At 39.6% G+C, this 24625-nt stretch overlaps 1 protein-coding gene across 10 annotated transcripts in view; it reads right to left on the minus strand.

Annotated features, from left to right (window-relative positions):
• The window catches only part of JAKMIP2 (janus kinase and microtubule interacting protein 2), a 217098-nt gene that overhangs the window by 36242 nt on the left and 156231 nt on the right, over positions 1–24625 (minus strand). For 8 of the 10 annotated variants that reach the window (XM_045060664.1, XM_045060662.1, XM_045060682.1 and 5 more), the window contains 11 exons: positions 23960–24457; positions 19918–20127; positions 17965–18063; positions 13802–13948; positions 12778–12918; positions 10231–10287; positions 8945–9064; positions 7780–7908; positions 4582–4665; positions 3838–3900; positions 1221–1319 (listed from right to left, as the gene is read on the minus strand). In XM_045060664.1, coding sequence (XP_044916599.1) covers positions 1221–1319; positions 3838–3900; positions 4582–4665; positions 7780–7908; positions 8945–9064; positions 10231–10287; positions 12778–12918; positions 13802–13948; positions 17965–18063; positions 19918–20127; positions 23960–24457 — 1647 coding nt within the window. The remainder of the gene's footprint in view (positions 1–1220; positions 1320–3837; positions 3901–4581; positions 4666–7779; positions 7909–8944; positions 9065–10230; positions 10288–12777; positions 12919–13801; positions 13949–17964; positions 18064–19917; positions 20128–23959; positions 24458–24625) is intronic. The other 2 variants (XM_045060675.1, XM_003980955.6) reach the window with 1 other exon arrangement.

A 24625-nucleotide genomic window follows, 5' to 3' on the forward strand; every position in this document is an offset into this window, starting at 1 on the left:
GAAATGTAGGAAGTGAAGTTCCAATTTAAACTACATGAATATTTAGAGCTTTCAGGTGTCACAGAGAATGGTCTTTTGACCATGAAGTTTTATGGCAGCTAACAGCCTTTTGCATATTCAATCTACTCAAGCTTTATGATTAAGATATGTGGGCTACCAAAGATGACTTAACACTTCTTCATGGAGGAGCACCAACCACTACCTCTATCCAAATCTAATTTGAAAAAATCTCAAAAAGAAGCTGCTGGCAAAATAACAGAGCTATCAAATGGGAAATTTCTTACCTTTTACATATCAACATACATTCAACCAGACCCTATGCCAGATTCTTTTTTTAAAAAAATATATATTTAAGTAATCTCTATCCCCAATGTGGGGCTAGAGCTCATGACCTCGAGATCAAGAGTCACACGTTCTTCTGATGGAGCCACCCAGACACCCAAAAGAAGTCAGGTTTTGTGTGTGTGTGTGTGTGTGTGTGTGTGTGTGTGTGTGTGTGTGTTTCAGATTACTTTTATAAGTAATGTCTATACCCAACATGGGGCTTGAACTCATGCCCTGACATCAAGAGTCACGTGGTCTACTGACTGAACCAGACAGGCACCCCACGAGGCCAGATTCTGTGTGATAAAAATCTGATTTTATTATGTTTTACTTAAAAAAAAATTAAAAAGACAGAAATTTGGCCAGGTTAGCCAAGGTATTTCCTTAAACAAGTTACCTCGCTTTTTGGCCTTTTTCATAAGTACGTTATAGATTTAAAAGTTTACTCACAAATTCAAGTGTCTAAAACAAAATATTTTTGTATATACCAGTCTGAAATACTGTTCTTGAGGTAACATTTTTATGAGTCAGAATTCAATGAAGGATGGAAATGATTATTGAGAAGCAATGAAATATTGATGAAGTTTGATATCTATTATTTAAATTATTTAAAAATTATTCATTAGTCTTGTTCTTAAAGGCAATAGTGTTGAAAAGTACAGTCTCTGAGCAGACAATTCTGACTTGCGTCAGTGTTTCACCACTTATAGTCACAGGTCTTGGGCAAGTTGTTTAACCTCGGTTGCCTCATCTATAAAATCCTGATTATGGTCGTTGAGGTCCAAGGAGAGTACGCATCAGAAATACTTAATTCAGCACCTCCCACACAGAATGTGTTCAGTGCATGTTAACTGTTATGAGTATTTCTATTATCATTATTATCATCATTGCCTTACTTCTAGCTCTAGGTTTCGAAACTCCAGCAGCTCATTCTGGTCTCGGGCATCCTGTAGTTCTTGTTGCAACCGGTGATTTTCTGCCTCCTGTTTTTCTATCTAATAAAGTAAATCCTCAAGTTAGGTGAACATTGCAAACACCGTCTACCGCTTAGCAAAGCAAGCATGGAGAGCACTCGTTTACGTGGTGAATAAATCATCTAGACCATGAAAAAAAAAATCCCAATGAGATGTGAGCAAAAGAAGTTTTAGGCTTTCCTCCTAGTTATCCTTTGGTTGAGTTTTTTGTGTCATGGAGGAAAATGAGACAAGATGACATACATTCACTGACAACGTCTGGGGACCCTGTGAGTAGTGAATCTGCGAGTACTCATTAGGCTCTTGCTGTGGGTCAGGGACAGTGTCCTGAGACTAAATTTAATGGGGTAAATCATGGACACTGACATCTCTTGTTTCTGGAGTTACAAATGGTTGGGGAAATTTTACCTAAATAGCTCTGATCATATACAAAACTTTGAGGGGTTCCAGTTACCATAAAATAAAGCCAAACTTGTCAATATGGAATTCAAACACCTAGCTTTCCAGGCTTAAATATTCTGTCATCTCTAGACACACACACACACACACACACACACACACTCACATGTGATCACACATAAGAATCTAGAAATTCCTATCTACCCTATGGACTGATTATGCCAGGAGCTATATCTTTGCTCATCTCTCTGCCTAAAAGAGGCTCCCCCCATTTCCTTTCCTATGTGAGGAAATCCTATTCTTCCTTGCACACGGAACTCTAATATCCCCTACCAGAAGAGGCTTCTTTTGTTTACCCATTTAGAAGTTACACCTTTTCCCTCTGTTTTCCTATACGACGTCTATAACCTGATGAAGCATAGAATTAGGTTAGTTGTGTAAAATACGCCTCACCCTGTAAGACAGGCCCATATCTACAAGGGCTCAGAAAACTTTCATGATCTGTAATAGGTTCGGGGCTGCCTTTGATTCTTAAGCTGTGTGGGTGGACCCTTAGGCACAGTAACTATTTAAAATCTTGAACTTAGAAACAAAAATCCAGGGGCTTTTTATCATAGGATGAATCTTACTTCCCCAAGTATACACACTTGAAGTAGGAAGTTTAGCTTTATTGTCATTTTTGGTTTTTTACTCTTAGAAGCTTGAGCCCCTCAAATTCTCCTTGTAGCCCAAGAAATCAAGACCGAATGGAATCAGACAGAAGACATAATGAGAATTATTTTTTAGGTGATAAAGAAGTGTAATAACACTTACTACTGGGCATCTCTGAGACTACTAGAAGTTGACTTAGATCACAAAAAGAGATTCTACTACCTAGAATCTTGAATTTGGATCAGAGATGGGATATTTGAGGAGATGTTTGATTCTGGTGGATAGCACTAGCAATTAGGTCAGTGGATCTTGGGTTGCAAGTCAGAGACCAGGGCTGATGTGTGATGAAACTTCTTTACGGGGACTCCTCACCTCTCTGAGAGTACCAGTTCTCGATCCTGGAATACCCACCCGCCTTCTATCCATCTGCTCTGTTTCTCCTCATTCAGAAAGTGAGGTAGGGTAAGGACTGCTAGATCAGAGGGGAGGGAGGACAAGCATCTTCTTTCCCTTTGCATGCTTACAAGAGTGTTGTGGTTAATTTTCAACTTACCACGGCTAGTGAATATTGGCAGAAGAAATCTTAAAGTAATTTCTACATAACCTTTGGATGAACCAACAGAATTATTTCCCTTATTCAAATGGGCTTTCAAATTCTGGGTTTTTTTTTTTTCAAGAATAATTTAAAGTTACTTTGCAATCTTTTCACTGGATTTATGGAAGGTGAATACTGATGGAAAGAACCACCTTTGAAGTTAAAATGATCTCTGTTGTATTTCACTGCCCCAATCAAAAGCCTGTGTTCAGATAATCGAATTAATTATATGTACTAGGCCTAAACCATGCTTTTGCATCTTGATTTGTTGAACAACTTCCTGGACATGCTGTTTTGTACCTTGGATGCATCTTTTAAAAAGTTCTTTATTTAAAAAAAGTATATATATATATATATATATATGCATATATACATATATATATGTATATATATATATATATGTATATAAATAGCCAAGATTAGCAAAATGATTAAGAGTGAGAACACAGTCTATGCTAGGGTGCAGCATGTTCTTGGAGTTATATTCTGTCACTGCCTTGCACAAAATAACAGGTCCTAATCACAGTGTGTTTTTTGTAGATGGACAACCACATAGGATGTGTGCACGTGTGGGTGTGTGCATATATATACATATAGATGTACAGTACCTACACAGTATGTATATATATACATATAGTTAACAAATCAATAGGCTTCAGGGATCACATCCTCTCAAGTTGGCACAACGCCAGCACAGAGCCATGCACACGTGCCACTAAGTGATGGCGATGGTGGTGACAGGGATGCAGTTGAGCACGCAGCGGAGGAGAGTGCAGCGCCGGGAAAGCCTCCCCTCCCCCGAGCCCCTGTGCCACTCCTGAGAGGACCCCCTGCTGCTCCTGGATCTCTCATCATTTTCTCCTCTGCCCCACTAGGGTGTTGCGCCCAACATACCTTTTCTAAAAGCTCCTGGTTTCTCTTAATGAAAAGTTGTTTATCTTCTACCCAGTGTGAATCCTGTTTGACAAAGAATACCGTGTAGTCAGCATTTCAGAGTGGCACGAAAGAGCCTGTGTCAAACCACTTTGCCAGAGCTGTCTTCTCTCACCCAGTTTGTTGGCCTGCTGATGGCTAGTAAATGACACCCACCCCCGTCAGCTCCTCATTCAAGAACGTTGGGGCCAAAGTTGCCAGGAAAAATTGAACCCCCTCTTCATTGTCACTCACTGTCTCTAACTTATTCAGTCTGAATAATCCAGGACCAGCCTTCCGGGGACTCAGAAGTGACCACATAGGCAAAAAGTGAAAAGGGTCAGAATGCACACAGGCTAGATACATATGGATGGAAAACATTAAAATGCAGAACCATAAATGTAGCAGAGAGGCAAAGAATGCAGCTTGAGGGGCGGGTCTTTGTCTTAGCAGCTTATGACCACTCTAGGCTATTTGTACAGTGCTCCGCTTCCTCTGGCATTCCCTCTCTTGCCCAGCCTCATTCGTTGTTGTAGCTGGGCTCACACTCTGGCCAGAAAAACACCAGGGACAGAAACACAGAGTTGAACATTCTGACACAGTGTGAGAAAGGTCACTGTGGAGAGCCAAGCTGTGTCCTGGGTGCAGCCCATGCAAAGGGTGGTCTAGAGGAAGGTCAGATTGGATTGTCTGCATCTGCAGGAGTGCTAGCCATCAAATGCCTACCTGCCCTTTTTGAGCCAGAGTCGCTTCCAGATCTTCAATTTTGGCTTTATACCTTAGCACCTCTGCTTGAAGCTGTTCCTGAGCCTAGTGAAATCAAAATTCCAGAACTCAGTAAGTAAAATGGTTCAGTACTTTTCCTCCCCTCATGTTACTTGATTAGCACTCAATAAGAAAGAAAAACAACTTTTTTCTATGACCAAAGATCCTTTTAAAACTATTTTTTTATTTTTATTTATTTTTTTTTTTGAGAGAGAGAGAGAGAGAGAAAGCACGAGAGGGACAGAGACACAGAATCCGAAGACAGGCTCCAGGCTCTGAGCTGTCAGCACAGAGCCTTATGAGGGGCTCGAACCCACGAACTGCAAGATCATGACCCAAGCTGAAGTTAGACACTTAACCAACTGAGCCACCCAGGTGCCCCTCCTTTAAAACTATTTTTATGGTCGGGGCTCCTGGGCGGCTCAGTTGGTTAAACATCTGACTCTTGATTTCAGCTCAGATCATGATATCGCAGTTCACGAGATGGGAACGTCGCCTGGGGCTCTGTGCTGACAGCGCAGAGCCTGCTTGGGAGTCTTTCTCTCTACATCTCCCTCTGCCACTCCCCCACTCACCTTCTCTCCCTCTCTCTCCCTTTACATAAATAAATGAACTTAAAAAAACCCTATTTTCATGGTCTAAATTTTTGCTTAAAACTTTCAATGTTCCCTTTATTATCAGGTTAAAATTCAAACTTGTTAGCTGAGATTTGAGAACTCCCATTATATTTGCAGTCTTTTCCCCCTACTCATCAACAAAGTTCACCCCTGATTTACTGGTGATCTCCTTATACCCTAAATATGCCTTATAACCCTCCACTTCTCTGTTTATTTGAACAAATTCCCCTTCTGGGGAGCCTTCTCTCATGTTGCCTCTCCCAAAACTTATCATTCTTTCAGAACCAACTTTGTGCTTTAAATCTAAATCCAGATGTATGCATACATATATGTATTGTGTGTGTGTGTGTGTGTGTGCGTGTGTGTGTGTGTGTGTGTGTGTGTGTGTGTGTGTGTGTGTGTATGTGTGCATCAGCAGTTTTGGATACTGATCAGCACAGAGCCCGATGCAGGGCTCGAACCCATGAATGGCAAGATCATGACCCGAGCTGTAGTTGGATGTTTAACTGACTGAGCCACCCAGGCACCCCTGGATACTGACCTTCTATGGAGCAATCGGACTTCATTTGTTTTCAGATTCCCCTGTATTCTCCCTACACAGGACCTTATTCTCTGTGAAAAATTAGTGGGTTTTTTGTTTGCTTTTTGCCCATACACATATTTTATCTTGTCTTATCTGGATAGGTTCCTTATTACAATGTAGAATAAAGTCAGCAATGGCAGGTATCCTTTCCTTTTTTCTTTCTTCCATTCTTCCTCCTTCCTTCCTTAAAAGTAATCTTTATGCCCAACATTGGGCCCAAACTCGCAACCTTAAGATCAAGAGCTGCATTCCCTATTGACTGAGCCAGCCAGGAATCCCTCCTTTTCTTATTCTTCATGATGAGGAAGATGTATCTTTGGACAATGAAGATTATATTTACCTTTATCAGGTTAAAAAAAATTCTAAGCTTAATTTTGCCAAGAATCATTTTAACTTCAAATGAGTGTTGAGTACAATCAATTTTCTTTCGTGTATCAAAATGAGTACACCTTTTGTTTCACTGATGCTCATTCATCTATATTATTTATTTTTGCATTTCTACTTTGAACTTACTCTATTGCTTTATTTCTAACATATTGATTTGTTCTACACTATGTTGCTGAGAATGATTAAGTTGTTTTGTTTTTGGCCAGAGATAATGCTAAACCTTTATTTGGAGAAGAGGGTGAGACGAGAGAAAGTTTCTACATCATTACCTCTTCAAAAACAAGACGTATGGTCTTATTTTAAATGACCAATCCTATGTTGATGAGAATGCTTAGAACATACTGAAAATGAAAACCACAACTGATAGTAGAGCATAAACACAAAGGAACACACATACCTCCCTTTCTAATGATTGCCTGCCTGTCTATTCCAAATCACAGGTTTCTTTTTTAAAACATTTATTCAGTTACGTATAAACATGTGCATGAACATATATTTCCATTTAAAAATACATAATTATAATATCTATCCTGTCCCACTAAACAACTAACAGTAGTTCTTACAACATTCCTCAGCACACTACAGACCCTCTAAATTGAAAGTGAGACAAAATCACTGGGTGGTCATATTCCTTCTTGCCCCACGTAAATTAATCTATGAGGCAGTTATGGCATGGTGGTTATGACTGAACTCAGAAACACGAGGTTCATATCCTAGCTATCATCTAACTAAGCTACATATCCTGGTTTCAACCTAGCTAATCTACATTTAACTCCTACTAAGCTATTATCTCCTCTCCTATAAAAAGCACATAGTTAATAATAGCCTATAACTCATAGGGTTGTTTTAGGATTACGTGAGATAATGTATGTAAAGTGCTTAGAACAATGCCTGGAACACAGCAAGCACTCAATAAATTGTAAGCATTAGTACTGTATGCATATATGTATGTGTGTGGGGGGGTGGGTGTCTTAAAATAACGGTTTTTAAAAAACCGTGAGGCAGTTGTAGTGTAATGAAAAGAACGTGTGACCCAGTTAGATTTTACCTGGAATCCAAGTTTTCTATTTATTAGCTGTGTGATCTTGGGCAAGTCAATTAACCTCTCGGAGCCTTAAACTCCTCTTTTATAAAATACCTGCCTTAGGGTGCTGTTATAAAAATCAAATGAGATACTGGCACTGAAAATTCTTTGTGAGCTTTCAGTTTCATGCTGTGCACTTATTAACTGAGAAAAGAAAATGACTAACCACTGAAGTATTTTTTTTCCCAAGAAAGAAGCTAAATAAAGTGGATTATCAAAATTCAATATTGTCTAGCTTTGAAAATATAAGTTTTCAAATAGCAAGCATAAGAACTACTATCTTTACAGGAACAAAAGCATCGATCTAAGTTGGTTCTAATGTGTCTAGATCCAAGGTTTGTTGACATAAAAGATGAAACAGTTCAAAAGCCACAGTGGAGAGAAGGATCCAGGGAAAGCTATCCTATTGATATTTTTACGTCCATAGTACTTTCATGTTGTGACTGCTGCAAGCCAATTCAGAGCATGCTCCCTGGATGGATACTGACCTTGGCTTCTCTTTCAGCATCGATGATGCCTCCAGTCTGTTCCTGTAGGAGGGCATATGCTCTCTGAAGGGCCTGGTATTCTTTTGTTAACTGTCGAAAGCGTAGCTCCGATTCCTCAGCTGCTAAACTCTTAAGGTGACAAAAAAAGAAAAGCCAAAAAATAATTATGTTACATTCTGGTCCTGTATTCAATATGAAATATTAACATTTTCCCACTTTATAAGGAGAAGTAAATGTTTGATACTGGATTTGGTGTGATTTTATTCTTAATTTTAAAATGCATACATAGACATGAATTATGTACTTTCAAGATGGACATTGCAGAAATACTCAATATTTGTTAATAAGAGGCATTTGCTTATTTATACATTTCTGATGATTGCTCATTTGGGCTTGCATTGCAGTCAATTTTGGACCCAAATGAGAACTTATATCTAGTCTGGATACAAATGTGAGTCAATAATACTTAGAGTTTTAGTCTCAATTCTTTTCAATACATTCAAATCCAACAACTTCTTCCAGAGATAAATTATAAAAACATAGTTTTATAGTTTTACGTCTCAAACTTCAGAACATAATACAATCATCAGGGAGTTTTGGGAAAAATGCAGAGTTGAGGGTTCTACCCACAGGATCCTAAGTCAGGAGTTGTGCAGTAGAATCCAGGAATTTTCAATGTGATCAAATCCCCCTAGATGATTTTGATAAAGGTAGTCTATAGGGCACATTCTGCTAAACCCTGTCTTTAACTGTACCGAGAAGCTTGTTCTTCTAAGCTTGTTTCTTGGTTCACACCTTCCCTAGATGAAGAATTTTGGAAACTTTCTTTTTTTAAGTAGGGGCTTGAACTTATGACCCTGAGATCAAAAGTTGCATGCTCTACTGACTGAGCCATCCTGGCAGTCCAGAAAAGGGACTTTTATTTTGAAAAAAAAAAAAAAAAAAAAAAGTCTTCAAGTTACAGAAGTTTACACAAGTTGTTAAAAAGGCTACATGACACAGGTGAAGCTATTTTCCGAGAGGTAAAAAAGTCAAAAGGGTTCACTATGATGTGATCATGTTGTGCAGCTCATACAGGATATTAGAAGTGCAAGGCTTCTTTCCCACCTTAAAGGAAAGATTTGGTGACAATATCACAAAAGACTAGAGAAGCGGAAAAGCTTACTTCATCCAAGTCGTCATCAGGAGTAGCTGGTGTTCGGTCTGTTCTAAATGATGCCATAGATGACGTCTCTGAATCCATGGAGTCCTCATCATAGCCAATAAATGGGTCCAAAACAGGCCTCTAGGGTAGGGAAAGTACATATTTACTGACACGACTAGAAGTGGAGAAAGTCAACATATTATGAAGGCACCATCGGCTGGCATATGTGCAAATGGACACAGAAGACAGGGGTCCTTTAGTGCTTCTCAGATGAAAGAAAAGCTTTGGGCATGAACACTATAATTCCAATAAAAGTTTGTCCCACATTATTTCACACTTCTGAAGTTTTGGGGGGAATATTCATTAACATTTGGCTCCATTCATTGAATAGTCTTTTCAGTATTTAAAATATAATCAAGAAACCTAAAGTCCAGGCATCTATGTGAGATTCTCAAATCTTAAGTCTTATCATCCAATCCCATATCCAAATCAAATGATGTACTTGATAAAAACAAAATCAAGTAGACAAATTAAATAAAAAAACTCTGTGGATTGTAAGAGGCTATATAAATATTGGTGGATTGGGAGTACCATTATTTTTTAATGATAATTTTTCTAAGTTTATTTGAGAGAGAAGAGAGAGAGTGCAAGCATGAGCAGAGGAGGGGCACAGAGAAAGAGTGAGAGAGAGAATCTCAAGCAGGCTCCACACTCAGCACAGAGCCCAATGCGAGGCCCAATCTCACAACCACGAGATCGTGATCTGAGCCAAAATCAAGAGTTGGACACTTAACCGAATGAGCTACCCGGGCACCCCTGAGAGTACCATTATTAATAATCATTATCAATAATATTATCCAAGTGAATAATGGAATAAAAATCAAACTCTTATCAGTAATATTGTCCAACTGAATAATAAAAATATACTAATCAATTATAGGGTGGGTATGAGACACTACTAATATTTTTTGCTGGGAGGCATTAAATCATATGTATCTCTTGCATGTTCTTGGAGTTTGACTCTCCAGCTTGTCAGATACTGCTTTCTACATCAAACCCAGTGCTTTCTTTCACTCAGGTAGTCTCATATTAAAGCAAACTTTAAAGGTTAAAATCCATAACACAATCATTTGGGGACTTCTAAGAACTGTCAGGAGAAGAGATTTTCTTCTAGCAAATAAAGCCCATGGTTTGCTTCAGTGTAGGAACATCTGATTTATCACATCTTTGCAGGAAGATTCCTTGGCAAGCCTCACTTCCCTGGCAGTGTTTGTGGCAAAAGCCTGATAACCTAGTTTTCCCATTACCTTAATTGGCTTGGAACTTCTTCTATGTTTTCTCCTACGGATGAGCTTTTCTCGGTCCTGGAAAACAGATGAAGCTTTTCAGGTGTTGAGTTGGTACATATTTTCCTATAGGTGTTTTTTTTTTTTAATTTTTTAATGTTTATTTATTTTAGAAAGAGAGACAGAGCGTGTGAGTGGGGGAGGGGCAGAGAGAGAGGGAGACACAGAATCCAAAGCAGGCTCCAGGCTGTGAGCTGTCAGCACAGAGCCCGACGTGGAGCTCAAACTCACCGACTGCGAGATCATGAGCCGAGCCAAAGTTGGATGCTTCACTGACTGAGCCACACAGGTGCCCTAGGTTGTTTTTTTTTTTTTTTTTAATGACAGAGTTTGTTTTTGCCTGAGTCATTACATATTTCTATTTAAAGTAAAATTGTGTTTTGTAATTTTGGCAACTTTTAGGTTTGATACTTACATATTTTTTTAAAGTTTTTATTTATTTAAGTAATCTCTACATTCAAGGTGGGGCTCAAACCCAGGACCCTCAGCTCAAGAGTCACAAGCTCCTCTGGTGGAGCCAGCCAGGTGTCCCATATATACTTACATATTTTTATAGTAAAAATACTCTACAACTTTTCTTGATCATCTATGTGGATCTGAGAGCCTCCCAATCAGGAAGGGCACAGTCTTCTTCATCAGAATCCTTTGTTATACCTAAAGATTAAGTAGCTCTGAAAAGAGTCACTCCTATTTTCCCAAGGCACAATTTTTCAGTTTCTTTCAGTAATTTTTCAAATTACTTTATATTCAGGTACTGAAAAAAATACTACTGTACAAAAACTTTATTCTTTGCATTTAATCAGTTGAAGGCACAGAAAACTGCCCTTTGACTATTCTTAGACTCTTGTTCTCACCTGCAGCCTCTGAAGATGGAAACAGGAGTATCTACTGAATTGGAATCATCTGGTGTGTAAAGGGACAGTGGTTCTTGTTGGAATGTTCTGGGAAACTCAAAGAATATCTAGAAATAATGATTGATTTCCTGATTCATTCTTGTTATGGATGGAGATATCCTGGGAATTGGGCGTTCATCTACGAAGTACTCTATGTATTTACTGTACAAATTCAAAGGTAGATTAAATAAGTGACAGTTTCCCTGAAAGTCTGGATGACATGCCTCCTCATGTCAAAATCCTATAAGAAACTCAGCTTTAACCTTAGATACTCAAAGCTGAGCAAATTCTTGGCTGAGTGAATCCGCGATTTAAGAGTTATTAAGGATATGGATGTGAAGTAAGAGGCACAGTGCTTCACATGTTTTATAAATAGTCTGGTTAAAGTCAGTGATGTTAACTTTTTGGATTTCCTGCCTTGTAAAAAGTATTTTGATCATACAACCTCAACATATCTGAAACTTGGGAAGTTTACACTTAGATTATCCTCCTAATACACTATATGTCTTATAACATAGACTGAACTTAGACCATTTACAAAGGGTAAACCACAAATAGTTACAAACAGAAGTTATAATCTTCTCTTCCTTCAATGGCAGGAAATTATCTTGTTCACCCTTCCCTGGAGACACCTGCCTAACCACCCCCACCCCACTGCTGGTTCCTCAATTCTCCAGGCCTCAGCTGGGTCCTAAAGTGAGAGCGACCAGAGATGTCAATCACAGAATAAAGACCAAGAGGCAAAGAGGAAACCCAAAGGCATCTAAAGGTCTTAGTCCACTACTGATGGTAAAACAGGCCTTGACCGGATGCAAATGGGAATAGTAATTGTTCTACACACTTCAGTAGGTACAAAATTCACAGTCAGAACACGGGGAATGAAACTTCCACTGTGTCATGTAATTACGAGGTCACTATTCATTCAACAAATATTTATTTATTTAAAGTTTATCAATTCATTTTGTGAGACAGAGAGAGAGCGCATGCATGCACACCTGAGTGGGGGAGGGGCAGAGGGAGTGGGGGAGAGAGAGAGAGACAGACAGACAGACAGACAGACAGAATCCCAAGCAGGCTTGGCAGTGTGAGGGACTCGAACTCATGAGCTATGAGATCATGACCCGAGCCGAAGTTGGATGCTTAACCAACTGAGCCACCTGGGCAGCTCTCAACAAATAGTTAGTAAACTGCACATAAGTACTGGACACTGAATTAAATGTTGGGAAATAAAGGGCATGTGGTCCTGCTATTGTTGGCAAAATATTTCATCTCTTACCCTCAGAATCTTGATACAGGAAGGCAATTAGAAGGCATACCCACACTACCTCTCTACTCGCATAAGGATGCATTTGAAAGTCCTTATAAGGTACTTTGCAGCTAGTATTTATGTTGTCAAATTAGTCAACTAAGGATTATAATTGAAAATGTATAAAACAGCTTATAATATAAAGTAATTTTGGAATACAGTCTCTTCAAACTATTTATATATTGAATATATAAACTTGGGCCTTTGGGGCTAATCTGAAGAAATTATCAAGTGCTTCCAGCATATGTTGATTTCTTGGCTACTTGTCCTTGGGAACAACTTAGAGTTTATAGACTGATCAAGACCCACCCTTGTGAGCTCATCAATGATGTTCTGCTGCTCAATGACTTGAAGTTTTAAAAACTCTGTCTCTTGTTCTTCATTAGCTTGATCGAGGTCATTCAGTGATTTTAATTTCTTCAAGGGTGGATGGGATGTTATTTTTTCTCTCTGGAGTGGAAAAGAAGAAAGTATAGGTTAAAGACATAAAAAAAAAAAAACCCAAACTTTAGTAGTTAACATAAAACATCTGCAGAAACTTTATGAGGCTCCAGCTAAATGTGAAAATTGCTCAGGTTCATCTGCACACCAACCAAAACCCTCAAGCACATTTTATTTGCTACAAGTCAAAATCACTGGGAATGTCTGAAGATCCCTATAGCTACCTTGTAAGTCTGTTAAGGAGTGGATGTGCTCATCACCTGTCCATACAGAATACAAACAATGGCGGAGCACCTGGGTGGCTCAGTCGGTTAAGTATCCGACTTCGGCTCAGGTCATGATCTAGATGTTCGTGAGTTCGAGCCCCATGTCGGGCTCTGTGCTGGAGGCTCAGAGCCTGGAGCCTGCTTTGGATTTTGCGTCTCCCTCTCTCTCTGCCCCTCCCCTGCTCACGGTCTGTCTCTCTGTGTCTCTCAAGAATAAATAAACGTTAAAAAGTTTTAAAAAAAAATAATACAAATGATGGCAACTATTTCTCAACTATTACGCAAGGTCTTAGAAGACGAGAGGTACCCATTGTACAGTTCTATAAAGAGCACATTAGTGAAATTCTTGCAAGTTTCTGTGGCTGAGGGCTATGTTAAAAGTTTGCTTCTGTATTTGGGAGATTCTGGAAAGTGCAGATTCCAACCATTCTGCAAACTTAGAAGCCCCTTAAAATTCAGCCCCACGTTTCTTTCTTCCTTAAAGGTTCCTTGCTTACATAGGGAAAACCCAAACTTTCATGACCGGCATCGTATTTGAAAAACAAACTGAGAAAGAACAAATAAGACAGGTTGCTGGAGTAATGTAAGGACAGAAGCTGAAGCTTCTCAGAGTCTCTGATACACACCATTTCTGAATTTTCCTTTGTCACAGCTTTTAGCTTCTCTTCCATGCGCTGCAAAGACACCATCAGTTCATCGTTTCTCTTGGCGAGGCACTTGTTCCTTTCCAGAAGAGGTTTACATTGCTTTTCGGTTTCTCGCACACGTTTTAACTGGGAAGACATAAGTTACAATTTGTCTCTTGTGCAAGAGTGGATATGGGAGCAGAAGGAGTCAAAGCCCATCTGGGGCCACCTTTTCTCTGCTTCACCATGTATCTTGGGATTGACCACTTCCATCATTCATTTAACAGCCTGACTGCTTTGTTCTCAGTTTCCTCTAATGGTTTTTCTATTTTTTTTTTAATGTAATTTCTTTTTGAGAGAGAGAGACAGACAGACAGAGAGACAGGGCATGAGCAGGGAAGGGGCAGAGAGAGAAAAAGCCGCAGAATCTGAAGCAGGCTCCAGGCTCTGAGCTGTCTGCACAGAGCCCAAAGCAGGGCTCTAACTCACGAACCGTGAGATCATGACCTGAGCTGAAGTTGGACGCTTAACTGACTGCGCCACCCAGGTGCTCCTGATGGTTTTTCATCATAGTCTTCTGAACTCTGTATCAATGTGTTACCTTAAAAGCTGCCAAAGTTCTGCTTTTGGAAATGCTCAGGAAGAGCAACTTCATACCTTGCACGTCCTTGATTCCTGTAGTCCAGTTACCATGCTGTGCTCAGCCCCAATCTCACGCTGCTCACACCTCTCCCTGGGCCTGTAATGACCCCTCACTGGCTCAGAAAGATAAAGCAGCTCATATGAATCACACATCACTAAGTAGTACAACCGGGACCCAAACCCAAGCCTAGTTATTGCCAAAGTCTGTTCTTCCCATGAGAGATCTTGCTAAGACTCCTGAACCATGTTGAAGCTCTTTATTTTTATTTACATGTTTAAAGTTTATTTATCTTTTTGTAATCTCGACACCCAACATGGGGCTTGAACTCATGACCCCGAGATCCAGGTGCCCCAAAGATGCTTATTTTTAAGAAAATGTTACTAAGCGGGGGGTGGGGGGGGGGGACTTACTCTCAAAGTTCTGTTGATATTTATGTTTAAGAACATTTAATTCTCACCAAGCCTAGGCTAAGTATGATTGTATTCATACCCCCCAGTAATTAAGAGTGACCATAGTCTGGTTCACCTGTTAGTCTGAGACAGGATTTCTCAACCTCTGCACTGTAGACATTGTGGGCTAGATAGGTTTTGCCATGAGGAGATGTCCTGTACATTGTACCATGTTTACCAGCATCCTTGGCTTCTGCTCACTAGATTCCAGTAACATCCTCCCAGTTGTGACAATCAAAAATGTCTCCAGGTACTGACAAAATTGCCTATAGCTGAGAACCACTGGTCTAACTTTATGGATGCTGTCTTGGGGTCATTATTAATAGTCCCCATCCCTTTTACTCTCCAAACTCTCCCACTTGGATGGCATATTTTATGTTCATTCTATACCTAATGGATTTCCATATTAAAGTTCCTATGGTTAGTTCATTCACTTTATACTAATGATTCTGAATGATATGTATTGGGGGAGGGGTACTGAAGCAAGAAAAGTGGTGGGGTGTGTCAGAACCATCTGACAAGACTGCTCCTGTTTCTGAGACTCCAACGTTTTGGGAAGTGCTGGGATAGGAGACTTAGCTACCTATAAATATTTGAAAAAGCTGCTCGTGTGATTCTGAAACAGTATTCCCCAACTGTCATTTGAAAACTCATTTTATATTGAAGGCCAAAATTTTTCATAACCCCATTTAATCCTGAGTTTTGAGCTTCAAGTATCTGAAGCAAACATATTAAATATTGAGCACATACAAGGACAAATAAATTATTTCACTAGGTTTGCTATTTTAAACTTTGTCTCTTTGCCGAAGGTCAATGACAAGGATTTTAAATAGTTGTTTTTAAGCAGGCTCCACACCGGGTATGGAGCCCAGTTCGGGGCCTTATCTCACAACCCTGAGGTCAAGACCTGAGCTGAGATCAAGAGTCAGATGCTTAACCAACTGAGCCACCCAGGTGCCCCCCCCCAGGGTTTTAAATAGTTAAATTTACTTAGTAGATGCTATTTATGGAAGATGTAGATAAACAGAAATAAAAGGAGATATCAGTAATTCTACCAGATCATACATCAGTAACCATAGATCCAAAGTACCCCCAAAAATGTTCCTTTTAAAAGAGGTAGCTTAGGGATGCCTGGGTGGCTCAGTCAGTTGAGTGTCTGACTTCAGTTCAGGTCATGAACTCATGGTTCGTGAGTTTGAGCCCTGCATCAGGCTCTGTGCTGACAGCTCAGAGCCTGCTTCAGATCCTCTGTCCTGCTCGCTCGCTCTCTCTCTCTCTCTCTGCCCCCCCTCAAAAATAAACATTAAAAAAAGAGATAGAGTTTAAATGCTATAAAGTTTGAAAGTCAATATAGTTATTCATGAAACCACTAAGAGAAAAAATTCTGATGTAGTTCAACTAACACCAGATCAAGACTTTAAGAAGTATTACGGAAGATAAAAAAAAAATTCATGATGCAAGTATTTAACAAATCTTAATTTATATATACCTAGTACCCTGACTTCAAATACATACATAGCAGAATCGACAGAACTAAGAATAGAAATGGACAAATCTGTTGGGAAAATAAGCACACAAAAACGTTGTAAAGATATAGGAGATTAATGAACTTGATTCAAAATGCATGCAATGATCACAGGGTATACCTTCTTTTCATGGGAACATGGAATATTTCTAAAGGTGAGAAGAGGCTAGCATCATAAAGTGAATCTCAACGAATTTTAAAGAATGAAATGATACAAAGAATACCTGACTAATGTAACATTGTGTGTCAACTATACTTCAACTTAAAAAAGAAAAAGAAATAATACAAAGTATGTTCTCTGATTGTAGTGGACTTAAGGTAGAAATCGGTAAGAGAAAGGTAACTCAAAAATCTCCACATGTTTGAAGTTAAGCCTTGAGGGCTAAGTAACCCATGGGTCAAAGGAGAAATCCTACATTAGAAAAGATTTTGAACTAAATAGTAATATATTATGACATTAAAAAAAAACAAATGGGATGAAGCTAGTCATGCTTAGAGATATTTATAACTTAAAATGCATATATTTGAAAAAAAAGGAAAGGCTGGAAATAACTTCTTTGTACCAAGAGCCACCATCAAGAATCTAAAATGTAAGGCACAGAGCAAGATATTTTAAATACAAGTATCCAAAAATTATTTAAGAATTCCTATTCTTAATAAGAAAATAAAGACAGTACAGAAGAAAATTTTACAAAAGACAAAGGGCAACTTGCACAAGGATACCCAGAAGGCCAAAAGATATGTAAAAAATTATTCAACCTCAGTATTAAGGAAAGTAAAAATTAAAATCCTACAATACAAATTATCGCTCACACTCACCAAAGTGACTAATATGATCAATTATCGGTTCATGTTGGAAAAGATGTGGAGAAGCCATAACTCTCATACATCGTTGGTGGGAATGTAATTGCTATAACACGTGTGCAAAACTGGCAATACCTACTGAATCTGGCCACATGCATAACTCTATGATCCAGTAATTCTGTTCCTTGGGAAGTTCTCACCAGAAATGAACATGTTTTCTCACCAAAGACATGCACCATTAACATTAACACTGTCAAGAAACGATATAAATGTCCATTAACAATAGAAGAGTAAATATACTGTGGTGTATTATTGGAAAAATAGAACAAGAAAACGAATGAATTATACATGCAATGCAATGAATGACTTTCACAAATGTAATGCTGGGCAGAAAAGCCAGACACAGAAGAGTAATTATTGTATGATGCCGTTTATAAAACATTTTAAAACCGGTGGTGGACCTTTATAGCGATAGAATTCAGTAGAGCGATCGATTATCTCTAGAAGGATGGTGACTGGAAGCAGTCACAAGAAAGGGACGATCTGAGCTGCTGGTAATCCATGTCCTCATCTGGGTGGTAGTTATATGGGTGTGTCACTTTGGGTGCATTTATTAAGCTGTGCCTTTATCATTTCTGCATTTTTCTTTATTATGTTATACTTCTACAACATCATATATTATACTTTTTTAAACAAAATGCTTAACTAATTAACCAACTAACTAATTCTGATCAGAACTCACCAGTTCATTTCGTTCATCTCCAAGCAAGGTATTCCTGTCTTCTAATTTTCTTATGGTGGCATTCAATTCAGCTATTCTCTTTTGATTTCTTCTCAAATCCTACACATGAAAATTGAAATGGGCATTTCTTCAGTAACATTTTTCTTTTCTCTTTTTTTTTTTTTCAATAACACTTTTCACAAGGTTTTGGAGTTCCACTCATAAATAATTAAGAGGCTTGATATCTTTCATCTGGCTTATGAGGTGAGACTAAAATGTTCTCTATTCAGAGAAGAGTAAATATTTACCCTCTTCTAACCCTCAACATTCACTTCATAGATTGAAGACCAAGACTGGTTGAAATTGCAAGTGAATTCCATGTGGCAGATACTCTCTGGAGCCCTGACTCCTGGCAGGGGGAGTAGTAGATGGTTGGATGAACTTATCAGATCTGTGGGCTATGAGGCCAGGGTCATGTCATAATTACATGAGGTTCAAGAAGCATCTCTTAAGTCATGGCTGCACATTGCTTCCCACAGCTAAGACAGATGTCCTACTACACTTAGCCAAAGAGTAGAAGGTAGGGCTGGGCTTTAAAAATTCCTATGTATTCCTGTTGAAAAAGGCCAGTGTGAGAAGGCTGGTACATTGCCGTCACATATAAAAGGCAGTAGATTATAAGACAGCCTTTGCTAGTACATTTTGCCCAGAACACCTGGCTTCCCCACTGGCATCATTGCTGTGGATCACTGTACACATGGCATCATGGATTACGTCTATGCTCCAGAGTCCACAGGACCATTAGAGACTTGCAATTCCATTATCATCTTATATTTTGAGAGTGCTGTACTGTTGATAAAGCAGTTTCCCACACATTAAATCTCCAGATTCATAGAATCCTAGAGGATTCAGCAGATCAGGGAAGATTCAGAGAGGTCACACTCATCCAAGGGCTTGTGGCTACTACCAGTAGATCCATAATTAATATGTATTAAATGCTGACTATGAGCCAGACACTATGCTCAACATTTTACATACCATTTCTTCTAGTCTCTGACCAGCCTTACGGAGTAGCACTATGGCCTCTCTTTTACGGATGAGGAAATTCTGAGCGGTAAAATAATTTGCCTAAGGTCATCTGGTATGTGGTAGATCCAGAATTTGAACTAAAGAGTCTGACTCTAGAGCCCATTCTCTGGACAGTTTTGCTGCACTGCAGGTAAATGTCAGTGATAGAACTAAAACTTACGTCTGCTAAATCCTGGTTCCGCCACCTACTGGGATATATATATCCTGAATACCAATTCATAAATTATTCATTACTTGGTTCTAAGTACTACTTTGGAACCTCTCTCTGTCCCTAAATAATCCATTTTCATCTTTTTAGCAGCTAAATAATTTGAAAGGTATAACTTATGAAAGTCAACTATATACAAGCTGATTTCTATGGCTGCAGTTCTGAAAATAATTTCTCATATAAAATGATGAAAATCCAGGGTAATAAGCGGCAAGTTCAATCAGAATAGAAGCTTTCAGATGATGATTTAAGTGGTTTCGTCTTTTATACAGTTATACATTTTGACCCCTGCAGATGACAACCATCTTTGCCAATTTCCAACCCAATGGTTCACACAAGGGAAAATTACCAGTCTTGGCAAGAGGCAAAGTAGTTTCATCTAATTTATGGCACTTACAATAGGCTGAAGTTTGGACAGGTATCCCGTGGCTAAAAAAAATTCTATGAAAGATTTAAAAAGACCGGTAATTCTCTCCTGATCCGCTAATGTGGTGCCGACCACTTTGTTGTCTATGAGTTTAGAAAACCCTGTTCCCAAGATACTAGCTGGTTTTATAGTAGGAGGGAGAATTGATTGCCTTGCAGTAAACAGGAAAAGAGCTTAAGTGGAAAGTAAAACTTGGGAGCTAAATAAAAGATGACTCCTGAGTTCTTCACTTCAGCTCGGACAGACTTACAGGACTGCCGCAGTGCTCAGAGCCGTCTCCTGCTCTTCCCGGAATCTCTCGTTTTGGACTGTTCATGTTGCACTCGGCCTCCTTGACCAGAAAGAGCTGTTCATCCAAAGCCTCCTTCTGCAGCTGCAGTTTCTGTACATAGCCGGTTTGGGTCTCCAGTTCCTTTTCCAGGGAAAAGATGATCCTGTCCTTGGCTTTAATCTCATCCATCTGAATTAAACGACACCCAGGACATTTTATTTAACAATGCTGTACAAAAAATGCATTTTTACAATGGTATGAGTTTAACTTCTTTCTGCTGATTGATACGGAAAAAAATCACAACTGTGACAAGTGCATTGAATTTATGAATACGACAAGGCAGTACCGTACAATGAAAGGCTCTCTTAGGCTAATTAGGTGCCAAGGAGAACAACCTTTTCTCTCTGGTATATCCTGTATAGATGCTTTAATTCAATATATTGTTTGAAATGGTCCAGGTTGGTTGGAGTTAGAAAAGGAAGGTTGACCTTAAAATGAGTCATTTGTTTTACTAAATACAGATACTCAATACTCCACTACAGTATTTCCCAGGACAATCGTTGATATCCCCTCCTGTTTAGAGGAATAGCCTTTGAGTTCACCTTAAACAGCAGCAGCCGCTATGAACTGGTCATTTTTTACTGAAGAAGCTTCCGCTTTTGCAGGAGCCTAGTTTCCTAAGGTCAATAGGTTTGCATTGAGGTGGTGAATTTGCAGCGAATTCAGGAGAGGATTTGGAACATGGTTTATGTTATGTGGCTCTTTCCATTCTTTTCCACATGTCAGAGCAAATAGCTCTTAGCAAGCATTTTACCATTACTGTCAAAACCATGGTTGGGACAGCAGGAATGGAAAACACCTGGTTAATATGAGCCACTGTTGCCTCTCCTACACCTGTGGGATATAATTATTGATCCCAACACTCACTTCTGTTAAGCCTGGGCTTGATCTCAGAATTACGTGCCAACTGAAGGCCATAAACATTCAATACCAATTGATCAGAGTTTCATTGGACTGAAAAATTTTTGCCACTCCTGGTGAGGACTAGTTAATGTCTGTAAACAATTTTTGAGGGGAGCACAGCCATCGGGTGAAACCTTTCTTCTCATTTCATTATATTTCGTGAGAATTTTCAAAATGGGGATAGGATAGAGACATTTAATAAAATTGTATTACACTGTCTCATTTATAATAGATGACTTTGTACAAATCTTTCTTTACTGTGAGAAATTGTTAAATAGTCCCATTTTTCCATAAAGAAGTATCTGTGAACTGTTGCCTCCCAGTCACACGATTACATTTTAGATCAATTTTGGAAGGACGCTGGGCTAAACTCTGCATGGCCCTATGACATCATCTGATAACTTTGTGAGTATTCAAACACTGTCCTGCTAATTTGGGAATGAAAGCACTGCCTTTATTTTTCTATCTCCTTGTAGAAATTTGAATCCTGTGTTATTCTTAACTGAAAGGTACATTCATTTGTTAGACCTGTCATCGATGATGTCATTTACAATTTACCATAGTTCCACACCTGCATGCTCCTAGCTGGTTCTGATGTACCCTACCTAAATGAACGTACTGGAAATTATTCCATTACTGCCAATATAATCATCTTCATCATCACCATCATCATAACTAAAATTTACTAATTTTTACTACATTCAAGGCACTATACTCAAAGCTTTATATACCTTCTCACCTTTTATGACAATTCTATTATGTAAGTTCTGTTATCACCACTTTACAGATGACAACTGAGCACCCAAAGGGTTAAAAACTTTGCCATAGGCCTATGGCTCCTAAGTGGTGAAGCCCAATTTTAAATTCAGTCTTCTGACTCCAGAGCCCATTCTAAAAGGCACTATGCAATATTGACCCCAACATCATACTTCCAGCATTTTCCAAAGTAGTTTTCCAGTAGTAACTGGATATTCAAAGTAGAATGTCCAGTAATTAGTGCCGATGAGTCTCTACTGCATAGTGGTTGTAAGCATGGGCTTTGGTTTCAGAATACTGAAAATCCTTCCGCAGTTCTAGTTCTTAGATGGGGAGGGGTACATACCAGAATTCCCTGGGGAAATTTTCTAAACAGAACGGCTCCCACTTCCCTCCTTTCCAGTTCCAAAAATGGAGCTGGGTGTAGGGGTAGTGACAAGACAAGAAAAAGAAAAAACTGAAGACAAGTGCATCTGTACTACTGAAAAAGTTTCCCATGATTCTCTGTTTGCACCCAGTTTTTTAACCACTCCTCAGGTAGCTTAGATTTTACACTCTTACTAAGAGAGACTGTGTGTCTACTTTAGTAGTATGCTGGTAAAAGCAAGTCACAGAAAGAAACTACAGACCAACAGGTGGATATACTCAGAGAGTTTGTATCCAAAACCATCAACAAACACAAATATTTGATGTACAACACCCTTTTCATCTACCCACCTGCTAACTCAACTCCAGAGTTCACAGTGCTGGTTCTTTCTTCATCAGCCGTTGTCATTTCAAAAACCAAAGGCAGGGCAGAGACCAATATTTCTGCACTGTGTTTGGTCTTTATTGTCAACCAGGGCAATAGAATGAATTGCAGATAAAGAATTTGGAAAGTGTGGAAAAGGCAACAATTTACAGTCACACCGTATTGCAGTACAAAGAAAATTACACATTTCTTTCCAAAATGTTCTATGATAACCACTTTTACTTAAAATTGAAATCCTAAAGATATAATCCAAGGAATATAATTGGGTTCTTAAAAAAATAATTGCTTAGAACCAGCAGACACAGAAAGTGTAGATTTCCTAAGAAAATATTATTGCTATTATTTTTAAAGATCTTATTTTTGAGTAATCTCTACCCCCAACATGGGGTATAAGTCACAACACTGAGATCAAGAGTCGCATGCTCTACCGACTGAGCCTGCCAGGTTCCCAGAAAATACTACTTTTAGAGAAGCATCAAGTACATTCTAATAGGTGAGGGTTAATTTGATAAGATATAACTAAGGCTAAACAATCTGAGTATAGGTGCATGTAAATGTGTCTTCTAAAACAATTGAATGTGGTCAACCTAGGCTTTCACATAATACTTTGTTGTTATTTTATGTATAGTGAGAGACCAATGTGGCTTTTGGTGATACGTATTAAAAAGAAAGATCTGGGGCACCTGGGGGGGCTCAGCTGGTTAAGTGTCTGACTTCAGCTCAGGTCATGATCTCACGGTTCATGGGTGTGAGCCCCTCACTGGGCTCTCGGCTGTCAGCACACAGCCTGCTTCAGATCCTCTGTCCCTCTCTCTCTGCCCCTCCCCTGCTCACTCTCTCTCTCAAAAATAAATAAACATTTTAAAAAAGAGAAAAAAGATCTAACTCTGTAGGCTTTGAAATAAGTCTTAGAAATTAGCAATAGCGAATAAACTACTTAGGAATGACATCCAGTTTAAAAGTTATAAGGGCTCCTGCTTATAATGGCCCTTATTTATTTTGGGAAAGAAGATCTATTTTAAAAATGACTAGGGATCTTATAGCTCTATTTCTTGCTTTCAGACACAGTCCCTGGAAAGAACACAGGTGAATCATTCAGGAAGCTCTCAGTGGCTGCCATTTTCAGATGGCACAGAAACTTAAAAAGCCACAGAAACTTTCTCTACCCCTTTAAAAACCCAGTAACATTTTGTAAATGGAACGCCCACAAAACATGTCGATTTTAGAAGAGTTCATACGTTAGAATATTTTTATAGACATTCGAGAAAACAGGAATCATTGAACAGACACTCTCCACACATGTGCGGCTGGAAGAATCCAGTTTTTAGGAGAAAGGTGATTCCAGTGTCCTTTACATTTTACAGTTCCAATTTTGGCCTGGGCCTATCTGTTTATCTACCTACCTGCCTACCTATGGACCCATCTTGTGTTTTGGGTAGAGCACTCGACAAGGGGTGGGCACTCATGAGAGACACCTGCAAAAGCGCGCCCGCGGCGCTCTGACACCTGCCAAGACAATGTGCCCCCGACGCACTGCACTGGGTTACTAACCAGCCTCCGAATATCCCGCTCTGACTCCCACTTGATCTTCGAGATGGCTTCCTGGTGGGACTGATGCTCGCTCCTTAGGTCCCCAGCCTTTATTTTATCCGCTTGGATCATGTTGCTGAGAGCCTCGTCCACCTGCTTCTTGGCAGTTTTCAGGTCCGCAATTTCCTGTAGGAGCTTAAGGCGCTCCGCGTCAAACAGTTTCCGGGCCTCCTCCCGGGCCTCGATGGTGAGCGCTGTCCGTACTTTGTCGCTGCTGCCGTCCCGGAGAGCACACAGGGCCGACTTGAGCCTCTGGATCTCCCCATCCCGCAGCTTCACTGTCCTTGACATTTCTTGCTCGTGCTGCTTGATGAGATTCTCCCGCACGGCCTGCAGCTCCTTCATCTTCTCCTCGTGGAGCTTGGCTTTGAGTTCCGTCACCAGGACCGTGTGCTTGCGCTGCTCCAGCTCACGGATCCTCTTTGCTTCTTGAGTCTTCTCTCTCTCAAGCTTAGACACCTGAAGGCAGAGAGGTCAAAGGATGAAACGGGAGGAGCCTTCAAGGAAAGCATCTCTAGCTCGGGCCCTCTGGGCTCCTAACCCCTCATCGCTTCCTCCCAGCCACGGTGTCCTCTGAGGGAAGGGAACCGAAGGGCCCAAAGGGGGAAATACAGCGCAGGTTGAGGA

This window comes from Felis catus, chromosome A1 (genome assembly GCF_018350175.1).
Source record: "Felis catus isolate Fca126 chromosome A1, F.catus_Fca126_mat1.0, whole genome shotgun sequence".
NCBI classification, from domain to species: domain Eukaryota; kingdom Metazoa; phylum Chordata; class Mammalia; order Carnivora; family Felidae; genus Felis; species Felis catus.